This window comes from Osmerus mordax, chromosome 18 (assembly GCF_038355195.1).
Source record: "Osmerus mordax isolate fOsmMor3 chromosome 18, fOsmMor3.pri, whole genome shotgun sequence".
In the NCBI taxonomy this organism is placed as follows: Eukaryota; Metazoa; Chordata; class Actinopteri; order Osmeriformes; family Osmeridae; genus Osmerus; species Osmerus mordax.
The window spans coordinates 12,179,959-12,206,018 of record NC_090067.1 but is presented as its reverse complement, the minus strand read 5'-3'; the positions used below and the strand labels follow the sequence as shown (position 1 = coordinate 12,206,018).

The 26,060-nt window shown below is 52.2% G+C and overlaps 2 protein-coding genes across 2 annotated transcripts; both read right to left on the bottom strand.

Annotated features, from left to right (window-relative positions):
• Positions 1–397: 397 nt before the first annotated feature.
• kmt2ba (lysine (K)-specific methyltransferase 2Ba) lies at positions 398–22,295 on the bottom strand. Its single transcript, XM_067255722.1, has 37 exons — positions 22,025–22,295; positions 19,949–20,015; positions 18,221–19,675; positions 17,888–18,030; positions 17,451–17,534; positions 17,120–17,276; positions 16,719–16,950; positions 16,529–16,590; positions 16,164–16,430; positions 15,453–15,589; positions 14,293–14,397; positions 14,003–14,116; positions 13,465–13,611; positions 13,259–13,351; positions 12,974–13,091; positions 12,526–12,639; positions 12,201–12,430; positions 11,756–11,845; positions 11,445–11,555; positions 10,897–10,973; positions 10,097–10,254; positions 9,834–9,919; positions 9,365–9,499; positions 8,813–8,971; positions 8,500–8,617; positions 8,248–8,326; positions 7,974–8,146; positions 7,622–7,786; positions 4,939–7,372; positions 4,558–4,680; positions 4,318–4,427; positions 3,724–3,855; positions 3,328–3,580; positions 3,103–3,210; positions 2,913–2,996; positions 2,433–2,562; positions 398–2,244 (listed from the first exon to the last, which is right to left on the bottom strand). The coding sequence occupies exons 3-37, from the start codon at positions 19,473–19,475 to the stop codon at positions 1,969–1,971; spliced, it is 8,259 nt and encodes a 2,752-aa protein (XP_067111823.1). The 5' UTR covers positions 19,476–19,675; positions 19,949–20,015; positions 22,025–22,295; the 3' UTR covers positions 398–1,968.
• Positions 22,296–22,696: 401 nt separating this feature from the next.
• LOC136962092 (zinc finger protein 782-like) lies at positions 22,697–25,371 on the bottom strand. Its single transcript, XM_067255725.1, has 4 exons — positions 25,238–25,371; positions 24,958–25,073; positions 24,353–24,496; positions 22,697–24,121 (listed from the first exon to the last, which is right to left on the bottom strand). The coding sequence occupies exons 1-4, from the start codon at positions 25,341–25,343 to the stop codon at positions 23,387–23,389; spliced, it is 1,101 nt and encodes a 366-aa protein (XP_067111826.1). The 5' UTR covers positions 25,344–25,371; the 3' UTR covers positions 22,697–23,386.
• Between the last annotated feature and the right edge of the window lie 689 nt (positions 25,372–26,060).

The window sequence follows — 26,060 nt, the reverse complement described above, 5'->3', positions numbered from 1 at the left end:
TGGTGGGCCCCTTAGCCTTGAGAGGGCTTCTGGGTAATCAGGATTCCAAACAGCCACATAAATGTACATGACATTCCAGATTTTGTGTCTAAACTGGCAAGTAACAGTTTTTCCAAACCAAGGACAATATACTAGGTTTTGCTTATGAGACAGCTGATGTTATCAATGTGCTTGGTTTTAGACCTTTATCGGTCATGTTTTATAAGTTGAGTGACTTTAAAGTAACTTTGCTGTTAAATGCTGAAGAACAAGTGAGATAAGATGTTCTGGGGCGTGGAAAGAGTTCAACCTGAACTTGAACATCTGTTTAAAGTCTGTCAAATATGTCACAATTATGTACTATTGGTGCTCCAAGCTTCACCGTTGACCCATAACAAGCCACACAATAATACAAGAATGTGAATTCAAAACCATTCAACATCTTTATTAAGCCAAGAACATCATAAATAAAAAAAGTGCATAGAAAAAATTTAACAGGTTTAGAAATTTTGTATACAACTTTATACAGACAAGGATTCCCTGTGACCCAAGGTAATAGACCCATGTTTCATTACACTTTTACAAATTATTTTCCATTTAAAATAAACACAAACAATCCCACTCCCGTTAAACACACTGCGGTCAGTACTCGGGGGAGACCCAGCCATGTTCCAAACTAAAACACCGGAGAAAGTGTCCCATTGCCGGGCGCGGTGCTGGAGATCGGCACAGCACGAGGTGGAGACTTCATTTTTCCCTAGTTTACACTCGTCATCATGACCCACTGAGGTAGACCGCCTGCTGGAGACAGGGGAGGAGGGAGGTCATGTGCAGGACAGCATCAGGTGAGATGAACCCTGGCTCCTGTCATCTTCACGCCCCTCTGACAGGTGGGTTCAGTAGCACGTATAAAGCAGGTTATTATTTGACAAAGCATCCTTTTTTTTATCATCGCTAGCATTCTGAGTATTTATTTTACAAGAATACATATGTAACTGTAGGTTTTGAAGGGAAGGGAGCACTGTAGGAGTTGGCATCTGTAGGTGAAACAGCTGAATTAAACCCTTTTGACATACAAAATGACAAACAAATACCAGGAAAATTATTATTCTGGCAGACTAAACATCTTCTGTTCATCATCACTGATGATGGATGACAAGATGTGTTGATGAAGACGTACAAACGATAAGTATGTGGTAGCCACCCAGGAGTATGGGGGAAGATTCAGCAAAACAAAAAAACTTTCGAAGCAACATTTTAAGTGGTTTCCACAAGCACCTTCATAAAAACAACAAAAAAACACGCAGAAAAAAAATTGACAAAACCTGTGCTTTTACAAAAGCTAATAAGCTAAACCTGGGCCCTCATCCTTGAGGTCACGTTCAGAAGTATGGTCTCCATAATGTGGACACAGACAATTAAAATATACAGCAGCTGCTCTAAAACTGTACAGAAGAAGGCTGGGCTCAAATTCCCACAACAGGAAGTCTATTTCTTTCCTCACAAGTGGATCAGTGTCGCCTTGTATTTACAGCAATGTCAAAGCCTTGGCTCACGAAAAGTAAGGTGCTAAAAATCCGTTCCTCATTTCGATATTGATGCCTTGTATCGTTTGTTTCGTTTTATCGTAGCAACAGCACCGACAATAGGAGACGACCCCTCGTTCAAACGAGGTTCAAACGAAACCAAGACGAGGACAACCTGAAAATGACGCAGTGTGGAGTCGCTAGGCCTGAAGTCTACTAGGGACTCCACACAAGAACAAAGGAAGCCTAACAGAACATCTATGGAGGTGGTGTTCGACCACGAGAATATTTAAATACTGAGGTCAGAAAACTGTCTGGAATCTAAACTTTATGCACCAGTCTGTACGTCAACCTGACTCTGTAGAGGGCAGGGTGATCACGCTCAGGTTTGTACCACGTCTGAAAACCACGTCACCGAATCCTACTTCCTCTCCCTCTCAAAGAACTACAAAAATGGCCGCCGTCAGTTGAGAAAGCGGCGACAGCGCCGGGCGGTACAGTTGCACCGCAGCTTGTTGCTGGCGTCCTCGATGGGGAACTTGTAGTCGTACGTGAGCTCCTCGCCCCGGTAGATCTTCCTCAGAGCGAAGATGACGATGTGCTTCTGGCCCTCCACGTTGATGACCCGGGAGTAGCAGTTGGGCTCGCATGAGTGGTTGATGAACCGCGCCGCGTTGCCGTGCATGGTGGCGTCCACCACGTCGAAGTCGTCGATGCGGAACATGTAGCAGCCGATGCCCTGGGTCGGGAAAAGATAAGACATGAAGGGTGTTTGCACGGTTTCAAGAACCGTACAATCGTTTTCTATGTCGCCCCCTAGTGGAGCAGCATTTAACAGCATTACATGTAGAACACAAAGGCCCTGTTCCAGCAGAGTGACTTGAAGAGGGGATACATTTGCTGTATATACTTTTTTCCTTGGCTTACCCTGCTGTCGTAGTATTTCTCTCGCTTGTCTGTCAGAACGGCTCGGATCACGTTGCCCGCGTACTCTATAACCATCTCCCCAGACTCGATGTTCCTCTTGCAGAACAGCCCACGTCCGTGAATGGCCGACCTGGGGAGGAGAGTGGGGGGAGGAGAGAGGGAGTGGGGGGGAGGAGAGGGAGTGGGGGGGGGGAGAGAGGGAGTGGGGGGGGGGGGAGAGGGGCAGTGGGGGGGGAGAGGGGGAGGAGAGAGGGAGTGGGGGGGATGAGAGGGAGTGGGGGGGGAGAGGGGCAGTGGGGGGGGGAGAGGGGGAGGTGGGGGAGGAGAGAGGGAGTGGGGGGGAGAGAGGGAGTGGGGGGGGAGGAGAGAGAAAAAGGAGGGTGTAGATAGAAGAGACCTGAGTTAATTTACAATGAACAGATACAGTGAACCTAGATGGCCTTGCATCAAAAACTAAAACGAATGAAAACATGTTTCTACCTGTAGACTCCCACTGCCTCCTTGGACGCCTTCTCCAGGTGTCGGAAGCGCATGGCCATGGGCAGCTCAGTGCTCGTGGCTCGTCTGAACACACACACACACACACACGGAGGGGTATGCTCCTTTACATTTGGGGAAGACAAGCTGGAAGTGTTGTTGCGACTCGACAGATGCGTGTTTGAGGTCTGACCTGGTGGACTTCAGCGGAACATCGTCGTCTTCCTCTTCACAGGGAGCCAGGTCAGGGAGCTGTCTGTGCTGGGAAGCCAGGAAGTTGAACATGTCGAAGGTGGACTTCCTGTGAGGCGGGGGACGACGACGGCAGGAAGATGAATTCATGCCAGCGAGCCAGAAACCTTCCAGAATGACTACAGAAAACGTCAAGTGTGTGTATATATGTATATATATGTCTCACCGCGTGTAGACCTCGGCGCGGGCGCAGCCGCTGGGGTTGAGCGGCAGCTCGTCCTCGGGGCCGTCGTAGCGGTGGAAACGGAAGCGATGTCCCTTGCAGCCGGCCGCTCCCACCAGCTGCTCCAGCAGGAAGACCACGGCGTCGTGCAGCACGCCCAGCGCCCGCGGCCCGCTCACCCCGCCCAGAGGCAGCTGCTTCAGGTGGAACCCCGCCCGCGCCTCCAGGACGCCGTCCGTCACGGCACGCCAGGCCACTGAGGGGGGGGGGGGGGGGGGGGGGGAGGGGGGGGGGGAAGAGGAAAGGAGGGAAAATACTTTGATTTGAGCGTTCGTTTTCCGACACGGTGTCGCGCCCTGGTTTTTCAGAAGCGGAACACGGAAAGTGCGCTGTTCTCACCCTCGATGCTGTCGGCCTTCACGCTGAAGCCGTCTTCGCTGGTGATTTCGAAGCGCAGGTGGGGCTGGCTGCCGTAGGCTTGGCTGCTCTTCTCCACCCGGGGGGGCAGCATGTCCTCGTCTGAGCTCATTCCTGAGGACCACACACACCTGTCAGCGACCTCCAGCACGACTCGGCCCGGTGAAGGTTCTAGAACAGCTCTGATGCAGCTTGGGCCCCACAACCAATCGGATGGGCGGGCGTTTGGTTTCCACAAGGGGACGACTTGAATACAGCTCTCTTATAGAGACTCTGTTCTACTCTGTGAGGCAGGTGTGTGGGGGTGAGGCGGGTGTGTGGGGGCGAGGCGGGTGTGTGGGGGCGAGGCGGGTGTGTGAGGGCGAGGCGGGTGTGTGAGGGCGAGGCGGGTGTGAGGCGGGTGTGGGGGGGTGAGGCGGGTATGGGGGTGAGGCGGGTGTGTGGGGGCGAGGCAGGTGTGTGGGGGCGAGGCAGGTGTGTGGGGGCGAGGCAGGTGTGTGGGGGCGAGGCAGGTGTGTGGGGGCGAGGCAGGTGTGTGGGGGCGAGGCGGGTGTGGGGGTGAGGCGGGTCACTCACCTGAGTAGGGGCCCCAGTCTGACAGGTCTGCGTGCCGAGCGCTCACCCACACGTCTGTTTTGCTGCGCTGGACTGCAGCGTTGGCGGGCAGGCGCTGCATAGGGGTGTGCCTGGAGGACACACTCACACTGTTACTCACACGAACCACAGCTCACTTCTGGTTATTGCTTCACCTCCTCCTCTGGTCGTTGACAGGGTGCGTGGTCCTGTGAAGGTTCTGTGAAGGTTCTGAGACGTTACCTGGTGTTGTTCAGCTCCGGAGCCACGATCCTGAGCTGCTCCTTCACAGGCAAGACAGGAGGGCTCGGGTCCAGGTCCAGGATGTCCGTCATGGTCGGGGCTTTTATACGAACTCTGCTAGACCTGGGAGGAGAGGAGAGAGAGGAAAGAAGAGAGAGAGAGCAGTGAGGCACATGGTAAACACAGTTCCTGTACTCGTTACTTCAGTCAAAACTGAAACGTAAACAGAAATGAATCAGAATGCACTTTGTCTGGGGCATGAGTCTGTTTACTGTGTCATGGTGGTAACTTGATGTGTGTGTGTCCTGTCTGTCACTGTCATGGATAAGACAACCCCCCCCCCCCCCTCACATCAGGACAGACAGAGCTGCTCTGTGGTACCTGCTGTTGCTGAGCTCGTCCATCTCGCTGGAGGAGGACATGTCCTCGTCCAGAGCATCGGTCCTGCTCCTCTTCCTCGCCGGTCTCTCCGAGGCGGACGACACCCTCTTCACGCGCACCTGCGAGCGCGGCGGGGGGACGATGGCGGGCTGGAACCCGCCGGGGGCGAAGGCCACGGGGGACTGCAGCTTCCCCAGGTAGGGGTGCACGCTGAACTGGGAGGGGCTGAGGGGGTGTTGGGAGGGGCGCGGCGTGTGGGGAGAGGTCAGGATGTTGGGGCGCGTCCGCTCACGGTGGGACGCCATGGCCTGGTCGATGATGGACTGGGCCATGCCGTCGGGGCTGCCCGGGTGAGACACGTTCTTCACCCGGGCGCCCGCTTGCCGGCCAGCGCTGAGCAGGGGCATGGCCCGCACAAACACCTTCTTGGTGGAGCCGGTGGGCGTGTAGCTCCTGGGGGTGGGGTTGGCGGGGACGGCGTTCTGGACGCGGGGGACGGGAGTGGGGGTGATGACGACGCGGGGGGCGGGCCGGGGGGCGGAGCTGTGGATGATCTTGGCGATCTGGCTGATGCGGGCGTAGGACGGGGAGCTGGTGGTCAGGGTCTGGTAGGTGTTCGTCCGGGGATCTTTGATCAGAATCTGACCCTGGCGGTTGACCAGTAGGACCTGAGGGGCGGGGCCAGTGGGCGGGGCCAGGGGCGGGGCACCGGGCTGAGCAAGGACGGGGGCTGGAGGCTGGGGTAGGGCCGCCTTGGTGGGGTTGAGGCGGATGGCTATCGTCTGGCCCCTGGGGGCTCCAGCCTGCAGAGGGAGGGTGTTCAGGCCGTTGATGACGATGGGCGAGGTCACGGTCCTGGGGATGGCCCGTACGGTGATGGTCGGAGCGGACGACACCGTCCTGGGTGGCTGCCCGGGGGGCAAGGACACCTTGATGACCTGGGGCGGTGTGGGAGGAGCCCCGAGGGGGGCGCATTTCAAGTTCACGGCGGGCATGGGGCGGGCTTTCATGATGATGGTTTTGGTTTTCATCGGCGAGGCTGCCGCCGGCTTTTTGGCGGGAGGAAGTTCGGGCGAGTAGTCCGGGTCTCGGTTGTCCTCTTCACCGGCGAGCGAGTCCGTGGACGAGGTGCCGTCGTCCTTGTCCAGCCCGGCGTTGTTGGCCAGGTACACCACCGAGCCGTCGTCGGCAGAGATGAAGTGACCGGTGGACGGATCCAGCAGGACTTCCTTCTGAGCCTCGGCGTCCATCAGAACCTCCTCCTGCACCGAGAACTCGTTGTTGATGTCGCTCGTTTCCATGAACAGGGACGAGGAGGAGGCCGGCTCCGTCTCCTGGACACACGCCGGCTTCTCCTGCTTGTGTGGCGACTGGGTCGGTATGGCATCGATCCTCTCCATGGAGATGACCAGCGTCTTGGACAGCGCGTTGTGATTGGCTGCCTGGCTGACGGCGGGGGGGGACGGCAGCTTGGCCTTCCCGCTCCTCCCGGCGCTCTCCTCGCCCGGTCCCTCGCTGCCGTCGCTCTCCGAGCCGTTGTTGGTGCCGTCGAGCTGGGCGATGGATTGAGAGGCCGGGGGCGAGGAGCCCGGCCCGGCGTCCTTGGCCGCCTCGCGCACCACCACGGTGCGGGAGAACTTCAGGTAGTGGTCCATGTCCTCGTCAGAGGACGCGTGGTCCAGGCCCTCCCCAGAGCTCACCGCTTTAGGGAAGGCGCCGGCGGCCTTGGCTGCCTCCACCCTGCCCGGCCTCCCCTCGCTCGCGGCGTCCTCCCCGCCCTGCGGCTCCCCGTCGGCCTCTCCCCTGGCGCCCGCCTGCGAGCCGCAGTGGAGGACCACGTTTTCGTTCAGCAGGGCCTCGTCGAACTCCAGCTTGGCGTTGAGCAACGACGCCACCGCCACCTCCGTGTCGGCGTCCAGAGGGGTGAAGGTCAGCTCCGGGTCCGCCATCAGACGGGCCACCTCCTCCTCCAGGTTCCCCGGGGGCAGAGACCCGCCGTTGGGAGCCGTGACCGAGTCCTCGGCCTCGGAGGACACCAGGAAGTCTTGGGGAAGCTCGGCCGAGACGGGCGTGGCGATCTTGAAGGGTTGCCGGCCTCTGGGGGAGTGGCGGAGGCCGGAGGGAGGGCTGGCCACGCCGCGGGGGGAGGACGGGGAGGTGGGGGCGGAGCCCCAGCTGGAGGCCGAGGCCCGCCGGCCTCTCCGGGGAGGCGGCGAGGCCGGGGGGTCGGAGGCCCTGGGAGGGGAGCTGAAGGGGAGGCAGCAGGGGCTGAGGAGCCCCCCCGAACGCAGCGTCATGGGGCCGGAGGGGGGGCCGGAGGGGGGGTCGGTGGGGGAGGAGGAGGGGTGGCGTGTCCGGGACAGCCTGCGCGGGCGCCTGGTGTCCTCCAGGTCTCGGAGGGTCAGGATGTGGTGCGACTTGGACACGGCGTTGCCTGTTTAGGAGAGGACGGGGGTCAGGACAGGACGTGACAAACCACACGTGAAGTAGACAGGGAACATGCTATCCAAATCGATATGCCGTCTAAACAACGTCTGATTCACCAAGACAAAATAGATTAGGTTTACTCAAAGGCACCTAGACAAGGTGGGGGATGTACCTGGGGAAGGAAGGGGTCTAGATACAAGGTGGGGGGGGTGTACCTGGGGAAGGAAGGGGTCTAGATACAAGGTGGGGGATGTACCTGGGGAAGGAAGGGGTCTAGACGTTCCTCCTGCTGGTCTCCTGGTGTGCAGGTGTCCCGGGGTTTTGGGTCCCACTGCAGGGTCTAGTTTGGAGGGCGGGGACACGGTGCTGGAAGGAGCCTCGATTGGTGGACAGCTCGTCACCATGTCTGGGTTCTCCATTTCTAATTGGAAGAAGAAGAAAAAATAGAAGAAAAAAAAGTTTTACTGTCAAACTGACACTCATTTGGTTGCCCGGACTACCATTTATTCAAACTTCCCAAGGATCCAAACAAACAAGCCCCTTCCAAATTCACACATGATTAATCAGCGCTTGTGGTCCACGCTGGGGGGAATCCCCTGGGTCCTCACCCTGGCCGTGGTGGGGGCCGTGGTGGGGGCCGTGGGCGGTGGTCTTGTTCAGCTCGTGCTCCCAGGGAGGCTGTTCAGGCCGGCCTGGCAGAGGGCTGCTCACCTCCGTCACCCTGCAGGTGTACTTACAGGGCCTCCTGGGGTCCACCGTGCTCCAGAACAGGCGCGAACACCTGGAGGACACACCAAGGCAGGGGGGGAAACATGCTGTTAAAAGGACCCAGAACGTCCATGTATGAATATATTTATATTGATGTTTTTATTGGTCACTTACTGGTAACCCACAGGGTACAGCTTCCCTCCGTTGGAAGACAGTTCAGTCAGATAGCCCATTTTCTGAATTTGCAGAGAGCCTGGACACACACACATGGAGAGAGAGAGAGCGAGAGAGCGAGAGAGAAGGAATGGTCTTAGAGAAGTAAACAGGCCGTGATTGATGGCTGTACTATACATCACACACAGGTTAAGTGCCTGGGAACACACACTATAATCAAAAGCAGGGGAGGTGTTTTTTTGACAAACTCACCGATGGTCATGTTTATAGACTCTGGCTCCAGGCCAGTCAGGAACTTCTTCCGGAGTGTGATGCCTTCAAAGTCCACAAACACCCTCCTGGGAACCTGGAAGCCACTCCCCGACACCATCTGGCGGCAGAGAGGGAACGGCACATAAATCACAAGACGCTGGGAGTCGCCATGTGTGAAGCACCGACGCGTAGCAGGGTCAGCGACAGAACTGCGCCCATGTCTGGGGCAAGTGTGAACTACGGGCATCTGGACTTGCTGTGTGTGTGTCAGTGTGTGTGTCAGTGTGTGTGTGTTGGCCGTGAGGGGTCCTACCTGCTCACTGATGAGGTCCCTGTGTTTGTAGCAGTACACCTTCCTGTCCTGCTGGAACACACAGTTGCGGGCTCGGGCGCACATGAAGTGGTAGTTGCTCTGGCAGGTGGCCAGACAGCAGCCCACCGTGGCTCCTGCCTGGCCGCATCGCTCGCACCGCTGGGGGAGGACACACATTTAGTCATTTAGCATGGGAGTCAGATGGCTGAGCGGTGAGAGAGTCGGGCTAGTAATCTGAAGGTTGCCAGTTCGATTCCCGGCCTTGTCAATTGATGTTGTGTCCTTGGGCAAGGCACTTCACCCTACTTGTCTCGGGGGAATGTCCCTGTACTTACTGTAAGTCGCTCTGGATAAGAGCGTCTGCTAAATGACTAAATGTAAATGTAGCAGACGCTCTTATCCAGAGCGACTTACAGTAAGTACAAGGACATAAAAATAGCAGGTTAACAGGAAAAACCCCAACGTGTAGAACAACCATAAACCCGATCAAGCAAACACACGCAGGTCATTTGAATAATTACTAAAGAATGCGGTTTCGGCGTGGCTCTTTACCAGGTGGCGCCCCCTGGAGACGGCGCTGTGGACCTGCAGCAGGGCGCCGTTGTCCTCGTACACCTCGGCGGACCACAGGCAGCAGTTGACGTGAGCCCACTCGTTCTGTCCCAGGTACAGCAGGCGTCCCGCGCCCTACAGGGGTACAGCACACAACCGACCATGACTCAGCGCCACACATGACGGGCTCACTCCCCGTGGAGGGAGAAAGACCTAAAACGTTAGGGGTGGGAATCTTTTGGTACCTCACGATACGATTCAAATCGATTCTTGGGGTCACGATTCGATAAAAAAATCGCTTCACGATTTTTCAGAATAAAAATAAATACATAATATAAAAAATGTATATATATATAAAATATTGATTCACATTTGAATCGCAATTCAGTCTGCTAGCGATTCAGATTGATTCACAAATTGATGTGAATCGTGTTTTTTTTTTTTCGTCCTCCAGCGAGTGGCGACTCACGTTGGGCGCTGCGTCTCCGTACTGCTGACACAGCATGCACTGCCTCTCGTCTCTGCTCCAGTCCTGCTGCTCTCCCGGAGTCGAACCTACACCGCACCATGAGAGACAGAACAGTCCAATCAAATGCTCGGTCATCGCCGGTGTTAGACCCCCCAACGCTGTCGTCTTGGGCTGGGGTTGTCACACTGCCGGCCCAGACCCTTCTGTTTCCACGTGTGTGTGTGTGTGTGTGTGTGTGTGTGTGGTGAGGAGAGGCCTTGTACCCTGAGAAGGGAGGCTGCCTCCGGGCCGAGGCTGCTGGGAGGAGGCCGAGGACGGGAGGGAGGAGTCGGGCGCCCTGCTGGCCTGGTAGGTCCTCTCCAGCCACTGTGCATAGCTGTGCTCCCTGGAGGGCGGAAGGACAGCCTCGGGTAGCATGCCTCTGGGGGAGGGAGGGGGAGGGGGAGAGAGAGGGAGGGAGAGAGAGAGAAGGAGGGAGAGAGAGGGGGGGAGAGAGAGAGGGAGGGAGGGAGAGAGGGGGAGAGGGAGGGGGAGAGAGAGAGGGAGGGGGAGGGGGAGAGAGAGAAGGAGGGAGAGAGAGGGAGGGAGAGAGAGGGGGGGAGAGAGAGAGGGAGGGAGGGAGAGAGGGGGAGAGGGAGGGGGAGAGAGAGAGGGAGGGGGAGAGAGAGAGGGAGGGGGAGGGGGAGAGAGAGGGAGGGAGAGAGGGAGAGAGGGAGGGGGAGAGAGAGAGGGAGGGAGGGAGGGAGGGAGGGAGGGAGGGAGGGAGGGAGGGAGGGAGAGAGAGAGGGAGGGAGAGGGAGAGAAAAAGAGAGAGAAAGAGAGAGAAAGAGAGGGAGGGAGAGGGGGAGAGAGAGGGAAGGAGAGAGGGAGAGAGAGAAAGAGAGAGAGAAAGAGAGAGAGAAAGAGAGAGAGAGGGAGGGAGAGAAAGAGGGAGAGAGAGGGAAGGAGAGAGGGAGGGAGAGACAGACAGAGATTGAGGTGTGATGACTAGCTCAAGAGAGTGTCTTGGGTTGATCTCATTTGAAAGGCGTTTTTAAAGTTGAAATATCGCTGTGGGATTTACCGTGGGAAGTCTTGTGAGAGGGAATCCCACTTGACCAGATCCTGTCTGTGGAACCAACTGAAGGTGTCCTCCATCAACTGTGAGAAACATGACACGAGATGGAGCTTTAGTTCAAAGTAAATAACTTCTGATCAGTACATCCAGGGCTCGCAACAAACTTTTTTCCTCACTGTCCGAGTACCGTCCCGAAGTACAAAATTAACCGTTGAGTTAAAAAGTTGAGTACTTTTCTACAAAAAGTTTCGAAAGGTTTACATTTTTTCAAGAAAACATTTTTTAAATTGTTTAGAAAGATTTGAAAAATGTTGCCAAAAAAGATTTGAAAAATATATTGCCCCCCGCCCACCCCCAATAAAAAAATTGAAAAGAATGTTAAAAAGTTTCTAAAGGTTTGAAAAAAATTTATAAAAGGTTTGAGAAATATTTTCTACAAAAGGTTTTGAAAGGTTGAAAATATATTTGCGATTTATTTTCAAAAATAGGTTTGAGTACATCAATTCAATGCACAACATGTACTTCCGATCCAGTGAGCATGGTGAGCGGTTCACCTTCAGGTAGTGGGACTTGGCCTGGCTGGTGAGTCTCTGCGTCTCTGGTAGAGACTCCTCCTGTTTCAACCACGTCCTCATCACCATGACAACATCCTCGTGGAATGCTTTCTGATTGGAGGAGAAAAATTGTGAAACAAATTATGAAAACAAATTATGAAAAAAAAAAAACAGTCTTATGTTTAGTAGTGGTGTCAGTAGTGGTGTCAATCAATGACAACCCAGGATTTACACATGATGACATCTACGTTTGAGTGACAAATGGTAAAGTCCTTGATGTAAATGAATATGAAGGATTAAGGGGGTCTCACCACGGAAGTGTACCGTCCTTCTTTAAACCTCCTCTCCAGGGAGTGCAGGTCACACACTGCATGCCGCCTGTCTTCCCCCAAGTCCTCACACTGCAAAGCAAACCAAACAACTCTAGTCTTCCAGTGGTGGGGGACCTACTTTTACATTTAGTCATTTAGCAGACACTCTTATCCAGAGCGACTTACAGTAAGTACAGGGACATTCCCCCCGAGGCAAGTAGGGTGAAGTGCCTTGCCCAAGGACACAACGTCATATAGCACGGCCGGGAATCGAACCGGCAAATTTCTGATTAATAGCCCGATTCCCTAACCGCTCAGCCATCTGACCCCCCTAATAACACTGTCCCCCCCCCTAATTGCACTGTCACACTATCGTAGCTTGATCATCGCGATTCTTCCATAGCCTGACTTGGTTAGTGGTTAGTAGGATGTTGGTGGGGTGTACCTCCTTGCAGGTGCTGAGATGCCTGGTGATGGAGGATGACTGGAGGCTGGCCAGCACCTTCTGCAGCTGGGCCCTCAGGATCTGCTGCAGCTGGGCCTTCCAGTTCCTGGCCTGGGCCACGGGGGTCTGGGGCACAGCCAGGGTCTGGGGGACAGCCTGGGTCTGGCTGCAGGGGGAGCAACAATACTGCACCCCATCTGGAAGGCTGGACATGATCTCGTACAGGTCATCTGGAACAAGACACGGGGAATTGTTGTTATGTGTGTGTGTGTGTGTATGGGATTGTAATGATTATGTTCTGAAGCCACGGTTGCTGCTCCCTCACCAGGCAGCCCTTCACATTTGGAGTGGACCCAGTGGTGACACAGTGAGCACTGCATCATCAGGCTGTGGCTGTCACTGTCCTCGTAACACCGGGAGCACACGCTGCAGAAGTTACCTAGGAGACGCACAGAAACACAACAGTTAGATGTTACCTAGGAGACGCACAGAAAACACAACAGTTAGACACAACATACTTATTTACCCTGAGTTACTGTCGAGAACTGCGCGATTTTAAAACTACAACTTAAGTTGAGTCTACAACTAAGAAACCAATTATCTTTTTTTAATTATCTTTTTTTTTATATATATATATATATATATATATTAAAAACACAAAATGTAATTTACAGCAAGTTAGTTTGTAAAAAAAAATAAAAATACGATTTGGGGATTTTTGAATAAACTGCCAATCCTCTGTAAAGCTGAGAGTCTCTGCAGCGATCTGCTACCTTTACTGTGCAGAGAGCTGCACTCTGGACAGAGGTCCTTGTCGTGGTTCCAGGCCATGTCCAGAGTCTTCCCCGGAGTCACCCCACAGCTCCGACACCTGATGCATGTCATGCACACCTGGACACAACCAGAGACACAACCCAGTCCGGATCACTTCACTTCTGCTTCCATTTTCTCAATAAGCCACGTCTCTCTCAGTCAAGAGCTGAGGGGAAACTTGAAGAGTAGGTGTACAGGTGTTTGTGTTGATTTGTGGAGGGAGAAGGACAGGAGGTGGTGCTTACCCAGGGTGCACTGCAGTTCAGGGGTTTGGGGTAGGTGGGTCCCAGACACGAAGGGTGGTAGCAGGTCTGACACCTCCTGCACTGTAACACAGGCTGCAAGGACACACAACAGGAAGGTCGGTATGCAAAAAACATTGCTAAAAAAAACTTTGACGAAAGTTCAGTTGAGGACGTTTCAGGGTTGTTCTCTAAACGGCGGTTGGGACCTTGGAGCTCTTGCTCTTGCGCCCGCAGACGTGGCAGAACTTGCAGCGGCGACAGCACCAGTTCTCCTTGTTGTCCTCCGGGGGGCGCTCCTCTGGCCAGAGGCAGAAGCTGTGGAAGGGCTCGCAGCAGATCTGGCAGAAGATCATCTGAGGAGCGGGGGAGGGGCGTGTGGAGGGGCGTGTGGAGGGGGGAGGGGCGTGTGGAGGGGCGTGTGGAGGGGGGAGGGGCGTGTGGAGGGGCGTGCGTGGAGGGGAGGGGAGAAGCGTTAAAGAGCAGGCAAGAGCTTCAACAGCCCCTTCCGAGAGTCATTTTTATGTCGCTATATGAATAAATTAAATGTTGGAATCGAATTCGCTGCTTCAAACCCAGGGATAGAAAGAACATCTTTAACCTCATCAGCATTTTCCCACAGGAAATTACCCCTCTCCTTCCACATCCCCCTTTTCGAAAACGGCAAATCCGTCCCACCCACACTTGAAGCCAAGCCTCCGCCCGTGACGGGGGGAGGAGGGTGTCTGGCAGGCGGCGCCCCCCTACCTCATGCTGTCCCTTGCTGGCACAGAGCAGGCAGACGGGCTGGGGGGTCACAGGGACCGACGTGAGGATGCTCAGCCCTCCCATCAGCCACACGTTCTGGACGGCACAGTCCTCCTGGGAGGAACGCCACAGAGAGAGAGAGGGAGGAGGAGATTAGAGGGAGAGAACGCCACAACGAGAGAGAGAAATGGAACAAAAAAAAAAGAGACGACACCAGAGAGGACAGAAAGAGAACGAGAGTGTCAGTGGAGAGAAAGGAAGGGACATGTTGTGGGTGAGAGGCGGCTCACCTTGAAGTCCACCCGGATCTTGTGCGCGCTCTGCGAGACGGCCTTTCGAGGGAACCCGTTGGTCAGAGAGGCGAGGGAGTTCAGCGGGGTTTGCTCTGACAAATTCTGGGAATTAAGGAGATAGCTGCCATCAGTTTGGTCAGGAAGGTACCGAGCCCCCTCTCTCCTCCTGTCCTCCTCCTCCTCTTCAGGCGATGGCCACGCCTCCTCCTCCTCCCCCTCCTCCCCTTCCTCCTCCTCCCCTTCCTCCTCCTCCTCCTGGGGGGGGAGGCCTTGGGCCAAGCGGACCACAGACCGGGGCAGCCGCTGCAAACGCAGCTGGAGACTGAACCGCAACCGCAAAGGCGGCCTCCGGCCTATAGGAGGGCAGCGCGCCTGCTTCCGGCCTTTCTGATTGGTCTGTTTGACCAGGTGGGGCGTGGTCGACGACTCCTCCTCAGCAGGCGTCTCCTGTACCTGCAGATGGGGGAACTGCTGAAGCCGATATCAACAGGAGAGACAGATTTCCATCAGACGCCAAGCTAAGGAGGAGGAGGAAAAGCGGACTACCACCACAAAACCCAACACCTTTAAGAAATAGATACCGTAAAGATTTAGCGTGGTCGTGGAAAAGAGAGAGGAAGGATTAGGGGGGTGTGACAGCGGTGCCACAGCACTGAAGTTGAAGGACTACAAAAAGCAACACTAGTGGTCCAAGAAGACTACAAATCCCAATACCGCCAGAACTCGATGCAGAGTGAGTGAAAGTGAGAAAGAGAAACGTTATTTGAAACAGGAAATAAGATCAAAATTCAAGTTACAGGGAAGAAGAGCACAGATTCAAAATAGCTGTAAGCGCATGCAATTTTGGTCGACCGACCGTGCAACAGAGCTGCAAGTCTCAGCTTTAAAAAAAGTTAAGCACAGCTAAATGCGTTTTTAATTACAGATTATTTAACAGATAAAAACAGTTAAAGATAACTGATTATGGCTGAAGATGAAACGTCTATATTTTATAGATATAAATGGTAACCTAGGTCTATGCATTCACGTATAACATGATCTGCCAAACGAATGCTACGAAAGACGACATTAGACAGTGACAGTCAGGAAGGACAGTCAGACGACTGCACGTCGGTACGGACAGTCAGGCAGGCTTGGAGGTTCGTGGTCGTTATTACCTTGTCGGTTTTCCTCCTTCCCCCCAGGCCCCGGGACCCCGGCCGCCGATGCCTCAACCCCTCGCAGGGCAGCCTCACCCCCTCGCAGGGCAGCGCCTCCAGAACCGGGTTGTCATGGTGCTCATCCACCGCCGCGTCTGACAGAAACAGTCGTTTTTAGTAAAAAATATATATTTTAGGGGCATTTTCATGCTTTATTGGACATTTTTTACGATTCATATTAAAGACAAACAATGTCTTAATATCTCCCTCTTAGCACGCAGCATCCAAGACGACAGCCGTATCAGACATCTGTACGTCTGCTGTTATTCTGTTTTGGTTTCCTAACTTAATTGACTACTTTTTGAACATGTACATGTCAAAGAAAATCGACATTAATAAAAAACAAGGGCTGAGCGGGGTCAGATGGCTGAGTGGTTAGGGAGTCGGGGTGTTAATCAGAAGGTTGCCGGTTCGATTCCCGGCCGTGCAAAAATACGTTGTGTCCTTGGGCAAGGCACTTCACCCTACTTGCCTTGGGGGGAATGTCCCTGTACTTACTGTAAGTCACCCTGGATAAGAGCGTCTGCTAAATGACTAAATGTAAATAGCGAGGCAGATGTATTAGAGATCTGTTCATCTGCCGTTATTCTGATTTGGTTTCCTAACTTAATTGACTACTTTTTGTACATGTAAAAAAAAAAATCTACGCTATTAAAAAACCGCCATTACCTCGGCTGCCGGGGGAGACTCGGGTCTTGAGTGAGGACTCTCCGGTGGTCTCTGTGTCCGAGTCGGACCTCAGCAGGCTGCTGTACGACCGCGGAGTTACGTTCCGCTTGGGCTGCTTCCGGGTGGAGGGACTCAGGCAATCAGCCTGATTGGTCGGGCCGTCCCCCGGCTCCGCCTCCCCTCTTAACCAATCATCCTCGCCGTCCTCATCGGTGGAGAGGGCGCCGCTGAGGGACGGACGCCGCCGCCTCCGCCTCTTCCCCTGCACTGAGGAAGACAAAGAGCCGCGTGCTTGTTAAGTCCTGCCCAGGCTCGGCAGCGCCACCAGCTGTTGCGACGCAGGAATGACAGGCATGTTCACTTACCTCTGTACGGCGTGACGGTACGTTTGAAGGCTCTGTTCTTAATCCGCTCGCATTTCCTGTACCTGATGACAATGGTTTTGGGGGGGGATGATCTGAGTTATGGGCATCCTGGTGTGTAAAGGTATACAAGCCTTGTATGCGTTTAATGGGAACAGCATCTTTGGAAGGGGAAAGGTTTGACGCAACTTACACACAGCACTGCCGTTTGGTGTTGGGCCCTCCAAACTTGGGCTTGTCCAGGCAGTTGATGCAGGTGCCGCAGTCCTTCTTGAAGTGGCAGCCCTTGCACCTGCCACAGCGCGTGGAGCGCCCCCCAGGGCCAAACTCTCGCTCCGCACTCAGACGCTTCTTGAACTTGCGAACCCACAGCGACTTGTGTTCCTGAGAGGCAACGCTGTCCTGGTCGGAGAGGTAGGCCACGTCTGGAGGGAGGGGGAGGGAGAGATAGAGAGAGAGAGAAGGAAGAAGGGAATGAGGGAGGGAGAAAGTCAAGACATTGACAAGCCAACGCTGGCTTCCTATATCGTTAACTCGTCTGTGACCCTCTGAGCTGTTGGTTTTGGGGCGAAGCTGTAACTGAGGGGAGCTCACCCTCCGCCGCAGGCGAGGGGCAGATGCCCTCCCTCTCGTGGAGAGGCAGGGCGCTGAGGCGTGGGATGTCGTCGGGCACCATGGCGCGGGGCTGGCCCAACGCCACCGCTGCCGCCCGGCACACGTGCTTGATCCGCGGTCCGCCGACGGGCTGCTCCTGGGGAGAAACAGGTGGAGGAGGCAGGTGGCTGAGCGGTTAGGGAATCGGGCTAGTAATCAGAAGGTTGCCGGTTCGATATCCGGCTGTGAAAAATGACGTTGTGTCCTTGGGCTTGTCAGAGATTGTCAAAACACAAGCAAACAAAAGTGAAAAAAAGAAAAAACTCCTCACCTGAGTTGTGCCGTCGTGGTTTGCTCCCTTCACCCTCCTCCTCCTCCTCCTTCGTCTGCCTCCGGCCAGATCATTGCACACCACCTGCAGCATCGCACACGACCAGGGAGAGGTGAAGGTTGTGACAGGGACACAAAGCAACTGACCTTCACCCCAACTGACAATAACTGAATCCCGCATGTACACCAAACACAAAGTTCACTGAGACATTACATTTACATTTAGTCATTTAGCAGACGCTCTTATCCAGAGCGACTTACAGTAAGTACAGGGACATTCCCCCCCGAGGCAAGTAGGGTGAAGTGTCTTGCCCAAGGACACAATGTAATTTTGCACGGCCGGGAATCGAACCAACAACCTTCTGATTAATAGCCCGACTCCCTAACCGCTCAGCCACCTGACCCCCACATTCAAGCTGCTCCAGCGCGTCTTCTCACCTGGGAGGACTTGAGCAGCTTCTGCTGGTCGATCTTGATGAGCTGGACCTTGGCTCTCTTCACCAGGTGCAGCATCCTCTTGTTGGAGAGGTGAACCCGCTGGCTGAGGTCTCCCTGGTCCACCGTCACGCCGCCATCTTCTCCTGAGGACAGGACGCTCAGTAAATACATCTGACCGCGGGTAGCAACACACACACATCTTTAGCCGAAGCAGAAAGACACCTCCTCTCCTTGACAGCAGCAGCGTGTTATTAAAATGCAGCGTTCTTCTGGAAAGCATAGCGTTGTGTGAACAAGATTTGGAAGGGGGGGGGGAACAGAGGAAGTTCTTACGTTTGACGCTTTCCGCGTTGTACTCGCCCTCTTCCCAAGCTTTGGCTGAGACGGTCCCTGCGGCGCTAGCTCCGCTGATGAGCACCGCCAGCTTCCTCACCACCCCGGGGGAGTCCAGCTCCTCCATCGTCAGCTTGGACCTCCTCCTCCTCCTCCTCTTCACCGTGGTCTGATTGGAGTCCGCGCCGTCCTCAGGTGTCCCGCCCGGATCTCGGTTCTTCCGGGAGAGCTTCGAGGTCAGATTTTTGAGTTTCTCGTAGACCAAGAAGTGAGAGGAACCGGGGTTCATTTTTGAGGACGTCTTGGGAGTTCGTTGTTCACCTTCGGACTTCAGTTCTGGGCTCCAACACATATCTTCGTCGATGTCGGACTCTTGCTTCCCTTGGCTTTTCCCTTTTCCCCTCGCCCTGGGAAGCTCCTCCTCGTCGAGGAACCTCCTGGGTAACTTTATGACTCGGGAGGACCGAGCGCTGACCACGGGGGAGGTCAAGTGAGCGATGTTGGGCTGGACGCCGCCCTCTCCCTCCACGGCCTGACCCTGGTCCTCTTGCTTCAAGGGAACCGTCGGCTCGAGGGTGTAGAAGACGGACCTCCGCCGGGCTCGTCTTTTGACGGGGTCCGTCGGAGACGTGGTCACGGACCCGGGCTTCCTCCTCTTTCCAATGAGGGACTTGCGTCTTTTGCCAAAGTATGGCACGTTTCTTCGACGGCGTCGTGCTTGCGCAGGTCCTCTGGGAGGTCCTGAAGGCTCGTCGCCGGCCCCGGCTCCAGCCTCGGCCCCAGCCTCGGCCCTTGCCTCGGCCCTTGCCTCGGCCCCAGCCTCGGCCCCTGCCTCGGCCCTTGCTTCGGCCCTTGCTTCGGCCCCTGCGACTGACGAGGCTCCCCTGCTCCTTTGTCTCTGCTTCCCTTTGACAGGTTTAGGGGACTGCGCTGCCTTTTGAGAAGAGTCGAGGACAGCATGGCCTCTTCTCCTGTTGGTGGAAACCTGGGGCTTTGTTTCCTGTTTGGAGTCGTTGCCGGCCTCCTTCCCCCTGCAGGCTTTCCTTCTGCTCTTCACCACCGTCAGGGTACACACCAACTTGCCCTGTTTGGTGCTGCTGGTTGAGCTGGAACCTCTGGGTTCCTTGGCTGGTTTGTCTCGGCTCCTCTTCCTGCCTGAGGATGAAGCGTGATCTGCTTTTGCACTTCCCCTGGCCTTCCTCGTCGTAGCAGTAGCCTGCCTCCCTGCGGACTTCACGCCCGAACCAGATGCCATCTTTTTGGCTCCCAGTTTAACGGTTGTCCAGGCTCCCTCCGTGTTCCTCCCCTCCTTCTGCCTGGCTCCTTGGCCTCGTTTAGCGACCTTCCCACCGTTTCCTTCAAGTTTTAGTTCAGTCCCGGGCTTCTGTTTCAGGGCTAGGTCTGGGGCTGGGGGGGGCTTCTCTTGGTTCAATAAAGACGATGGGAGAGGAGAGGCTGGAGGTAAAGAGAAGAAAACAAGTATAAGTCAATCCGAAGGTTGCCGGTTCGATTCCCGGCCATGCAAAATTACATTGTGCCCTTGGGCAAGGTATTTCACCTTACTTGCCTCGGGGGGGAATGTCCCTGTACTTGCTGTAAGTCGCTCTGGATAAGAGCGTCTGCTAAATGACTAAATGTAAATGGCAGTAAATGTAAATTCCCAGATTCGTTAACGAATCTGGGAAACCCGGCCAATGTCAGTTCGGAGAGTAATCAACTTATACTCACTTCCAGAGGAGTAGTGTACGGAGAGTAACGGGAGAAACTCTGTACCAAACCCAGTGAAGTCTTCTTCCTAAAAAAATTAATAAGAAAAATTGTAAATGTAAATTGTAAAACATTTTAAATTTACGCTTATGTTCATCATCATAACAGTTACATTAAACTTTCCGTGTCGTCTTATAATAGTACCTGAATCACACCATATCCTGTTTTACGAGACAATATATGGTACTATACGTATCAGAGGGCAGGTGGCTGAAGGTGAGAGCTTACAGCCCACCAAGCCAATATCTGATTAAAAACACACATTGAATTAGTTTAATAAAGTGGAGAGGAGCCATGACTTAACGACTGACTTACAGTTTTAATGTCGGCTACATTGCCAAGTGAGGTTAAACCATTTGTTTCCAACTGATAAAAAAAGCGATACAGAAGTTTGGGTCTTTCTGCTAGCAGGAACAAGGGGAAGTTTTAATCACACACACCAAAGAGCACAACTTGTCTACACAAAGAAATCCATGAAGGAGTGATGTGCTTGTAGCTTATTTCACAGAAAGGCTGTTTTCAATATATATATACTTGATCTGGTTTACATCAAGGCACAACAGTGTTTGCTGCACATTCAGACCAGGACATCAAGACTGGGTTACAACAGCATTACATCAGCAACAAGGCTACTTATTCTGATGGGCATCATCATCATCATCATCACTGTAATCCACCTGCTACTGAAGAGAGACTGATAACATATCATATAAAGCGTTAGAAATTGTCTGCGTACACCAGACTTTGTAACTACCATAATTGTAACTACCTCATTCTTTCAATATTGAATTCATTGTTTCTACAGCATAGTGTACACTTCCCTCATTCAGACACCACGTAAAACGTGAAGACAGGCAGGCAGAAGGCCTGAGTGCAGAGAGCAGGCAGACTTCAACGTACTCACATTAATCTTCAGTGACCCAGAATAAAATATCTAAGAGGATATTCTTGAAAAAACTGTCCCTCTATAATGCCGTTGAAGTTCGTGGAACTGTCCGTTCAACCACAGACTCAAGCAATGCCACTGCTACAGTACAGCTCAATGTGGAAGATTGCATCAGTACAGTGTCAGTGATGTCACATGTTCTAGACATCATCTAATATTTTGACATCAGCCTACACAGGCAGATAACTAGCTGATGCCCCGTCAGAGGCCAATCACACATATAATTGGGTGATCGTCATGATATAGCATTAAAATGCTGTGGGTGGAGTTGTACAAATGCATTGATAATGACAACGTCCAGTACTGAACAAGCGTCAATCTTCCTCCAGTCCATTATAAACATAAGTCTCTAGCCTCACAAACTATCAAAGGTTCAAATCAAACTAATTTTTACAGAGACGCTGAATAATTAAAGCGATTCAACATTTGAGACATACCTGCCTGCCTCTTAGTTTTATAAGCAAGTACTTTAGTGTTCGACTCTCACCGGTACACGTTGTAGCTGCTCGTCCAGCTGACAAGTGACGGATAGTAATTGTGGAACCTCTCCAAGTAGTAGGGCAGCGCTGCTAAGATATCCATCAACAAGCGTGTATTGCAAATTAGATAAGTAATGTGGCTACTTCTAAAACCGCTTCGGTTCGTAAGTTATCTCCACGGTAACGTTGATTGTGAATACCGCCAATTTCCCCGCCACAAACACAACAAATTACCTGTAAGGCAGACTTCTCATTTTATTTTGACAGGTTCACTAGCTTTGCTTCGCATGATGGATCATTTACTTGAGCTTGGTACAGTGTCACCATAGATGACTTTTGAGTTAGTTCCAAGCTACGGGTGAATTGACATTATCCTCGACAGCTGGGTACTTTAACTATCTAGAAAGCTAAGTGAGCTAGCTAGTGAGCGATTTAAACGTGATCCATGTAGCACAGGCTAACTACCTAGCTTGCCCACCGACACTGCAATTTGCAGCCAGAAGCTTATTTGATCAGTGGAAAGAACACATTGTGTGTAAAGAGCTTTCTTTTTAAAACTACCGTGGTGCTATATCTTAGATTAGAAAAACGATGCATGGTTTTCAACCTCACCTCTTCACTCGCGCTTGAGTAGAAACCCGCATCTCTTTGGCGCCTATGTTTCTCAGTAACACCGAGTAATCGCAGCAAAGACGGGTCCTCGTTCAACGCTTGTCCGATGTCTATGGGCCTAGGGCCTCCGGTGACTGTATCTCCATCTTCCGAGCCCAACCTTCCGCGCTGAGGACGCTTCTCTGTGCGTAGCCGGCTGCGAGATGTCCATGGCCGGCCCGGGAAACGAGCCCGGGCCGGGGCAGAGCTGTTCGAGCCTGCGACATTAGCCTGTGATGATAATCCCCCTCCTGCAGTCGCCATTATTCACTAGCTAGCTACTACAACAACAACTATGTTGTACACTGTGGCGCTCTGGTGAAACAAGATGGAAAGGCGCGAGATAGGAAGGAAGCGCCGTTGCATTGTGGGAAAAAGAGTTTATCTCTTTTCTGGAAGTGACAAACATTACTCTATATTAAATCACCGGTCAACAACTAATCTTATTTAGGAAAATATTTGGTTACTGTGTACAATTACATACATTTTATTCTGGTTATTTTCCCATCCCGGACTGAAATAAAGAAAATATCCTTCCGTTGCAACCACATCCAAAACTGTAATTGGCAATTCCATAATCAATAAAGAGCCTACTGTATTTATATATTTTTTATCATACATTTTTAATGCACGTTTTCAATGCTGAAATTTCACTTGCGGTATTGTCATTAGGTCTAACCTTATCATAATCAAAATTGAATATATAACTTAATAACAATTCCAAACATTGTTTCATCACACATTTAGTTTAATGCCATTATTGTTTAATTTTTAATGCCAACATTTGAGAAAAAAACAGCAATGGAATCCTGCAAAGATCCTCACAACATGATTTGAAACTTTATCTTAGAATGGGGGTTAAGAAAACATGATTTAAAGTGAAATCATATTCATAATATTTTACCAATTCCTAGGCATGATTAAAACAAATTATTATCATAAGTTACATTGAGAATAAACTAGTAAACTACACCTCTACATCCCTAAAAAGAATATAAAAACTTTTTCCAACGCTTCAATTTAGGAAATATGGAAAAAGAAGCCCAACTACATTAAGCTTTGAGGGAAAATTGAAATACATTATTATATACACACATCGGTATAGGCGGTTTTATTTACAGTCAATTGTTGTCGTTTTCTAAAAAGCACTTTTAAAACAACTCTTCAGGAATAACCTTATTACTACAGTCGAGTGCTTTACTGTCTAGCATTTCAAACTCCAACTTCCTTTTGCTGAATATAAAAATCCCATGAACCGTTTTTCACTTCCCCCGACGTCTTCAGGACTTCCATGATCTTGGGAACACCGTCTCAATACCCTTATTATCTTTTCCCTTTGTCTGTATCCTCTTCTCCCTCTGTATGTGTTTTCTGGTGGGCTTTTAGATTACTCTCTCGGCCAAAGCTTTTACCACAGGTTGGGCAGTTGTGCCGGCCGGATCCATGAGCCCTGGCCATATGGGCTTTAAGCTGCTCAGACCGGGCGTAGCTCTCCTCACACTCCACGCACGGGTAAGCCTTGCGAGGTGGCGGCGGCTTGGCGTGCTTCTCTTTCTTGTGAGCCCGAAACAGGGAGAGCGAGGAGAACGTGAGCTCGCAGCCGACTTCGGGACACGGGATCTTCAGCTCCTCCGCCTGCGGCTGCTTAGGTGGCCTCCCCTTCCGTTTCCCTCCCTTCGTCAGAGATTCCTTCCCCCCCTCATCCAGCGCCGCACCCTCTTCCACCTCCCCGCTTTTTTCCTCGCCACTTACCTCACCCTCCGCGGCCTCCACGATCTTCTTGGGTGGGCGCCCCCGTCGCTTGGCCGGAGGTTTGGCGTTGCAGTGCTGGTCCCCCGCAAAGTCTTCCTGGTGCTGCACCAGCTCCTCCTCGGTCTTAAACCCCCGTCCGCACTTGCCGCAGCGGTGTGTCATGGTGTCATCGTCTGGGTCCTCCAGGGGCTGGGGGTGCTGGGATAGGCGGTGGGTCCGAAGGTGGGCGGGGCCACGGAACACCATGTTACATTCCCTGCAGATGCTGTTCCGCTCCGTGCACAGGTTCCTCCGGTGAACTGTCAGCTGAGACGCACAAACAGAAGGGGAAGTCAGCTACGTCACGTTTGACACTAGCCAATCCAGGGGAGGCAGACATGGGGGAGGGGAACAGTTCACAACAGACGGGGAAGTCAGCTACGTCACGTTTGACGCTAGCCAATCCAGGGGAGGCAGACATGGGGGGGGGGGAGAAAAACAGTTCACGACAGACGCATTTGAACTCAGAGACCCCCCCCCCCTCCCTCCCCCTCTTACCTCAGAGAAGGTCCGGAAGCTTCCCTGGCAGTACGGGCACCGGAAGGGCTTGTCCTCCTGGCTGTGAGACGCCTGGTGTTGGGTGAGCTCCTCGGAGGAAGGAAATGTCCGGTCGCACACGTAACACGTGAACAAAGTATCAGTCTGCACGCCGACACGAAACACAAGAGAGAAGAAGAAAAACAAAAGTGAGAGATTGTACACAACCATCGCTAGCTTTACATCTATGCATTTGTAAGTACAAATTACATTTATTCATTTAGCGGACGCTTTTATCCAAAGCGACTTTAAAGAGAGAGCTTTACAAAAGTGCATAAGGTCAATGATCATAAACAACGAGATAGCCCCAAAAACATTGTGGGTAGGTAAAACATGAAGCATACATTATGAAAAGCAAATACGTGCCAATGGGAAGAAACATAAGAGAATGTTGTTAAACAAGTTACAATTAAGCAACATGAACCTCAAAAGTGCAAGAGTGTACCTATAGGAAAGCAAGCACCAATAATATAATTCAAAGCGAGTACAAGATGTTAAATCAGTTACAACTAACCAACAAGAGTACAAGTACATATATTATATAGTATTATATACATCTTCTATACCTGCTGGAGCTGCTGTTTGTATTCCTCTCGATGACTCTTCCTCATGTGTCTCTCTTTGGCCTTGGAGTTGCAGAAGGTGATGAAACACTGAAAGCACTGAAGGCTGTCATGTTGATCTGTAAAACAGAAGAGAAAAGGAGGTTCACGACACAAGTAAATGCTAGTAACAGCTGCTTACGTTTAAACATGGGAGAAACTGTTTTCCGTGTGCGTTTGGAATGCACACAAATGCGTTTAGTAGTTTAAGTATAAGACAGTATGACAAGATTTAAATGCTCACAGGGTTGCAGAGAAGGGGTGATGACAGGGCCTGGTTTGATGGTCTCTGTGGAACTGACGTCTTCTCCAACAACAACCTGCTCTATCTTTAACATATCCAACTCCATGCTGACTGAGATTGAAACAGTCTCAATTTGAACTGAAAGAAGCAATAAATGAAAAAAACGATGTTTACTAAACCCTTCGCTCAGGGTGGCTCGCGCGGGCTTTGCTGCATACGATATATCGCCACTGGAATGTTAGCCAAGAAATACAGGATTATTTGCACATGATCGCCACAATTTAATTTTATAATCGATAACCCCTTAAAAAACAACTAAGCAGTGGAAGGAAAAACTTGCAGGCTAACTATGAAATTATAGCCAGATTAAACTTTACGGTGATAACAAAACAAGGTTGACAAAAAGAACGGAGGGGGAGGGGGGGGGGAATGATGGACAACCTTAAATTGCAGAGCAAAAACAATTTAAAACACAAAGACCGCATTTACAATATCACGGCGTGTGCAGAATTTTGTATCAAGTAATTGAAGCCAGGTTGTTTAGTACGTGCACAATCCCTTAAACAAAGGTTACTGAAACAGTGGTAAACAATTCAAAATGCAGCCGTTTCTTACCTCTGAGAGCGTCCAATAAAATGAAGTCGGAAGGAAAGACGAATTCACCCTAGTCACGTGACGGGGGTTGCAGGCAATATGAGCCATCCAGCCTCACACTAGACTGTAGTGTACAATCAGATTACCGTTCTGAGAGAGGGGCAGAGCCATGTGTGCACAGTAATGAGAATATTCTAGCATCTACAAAAATGTGGAAGAAGTTAAAATT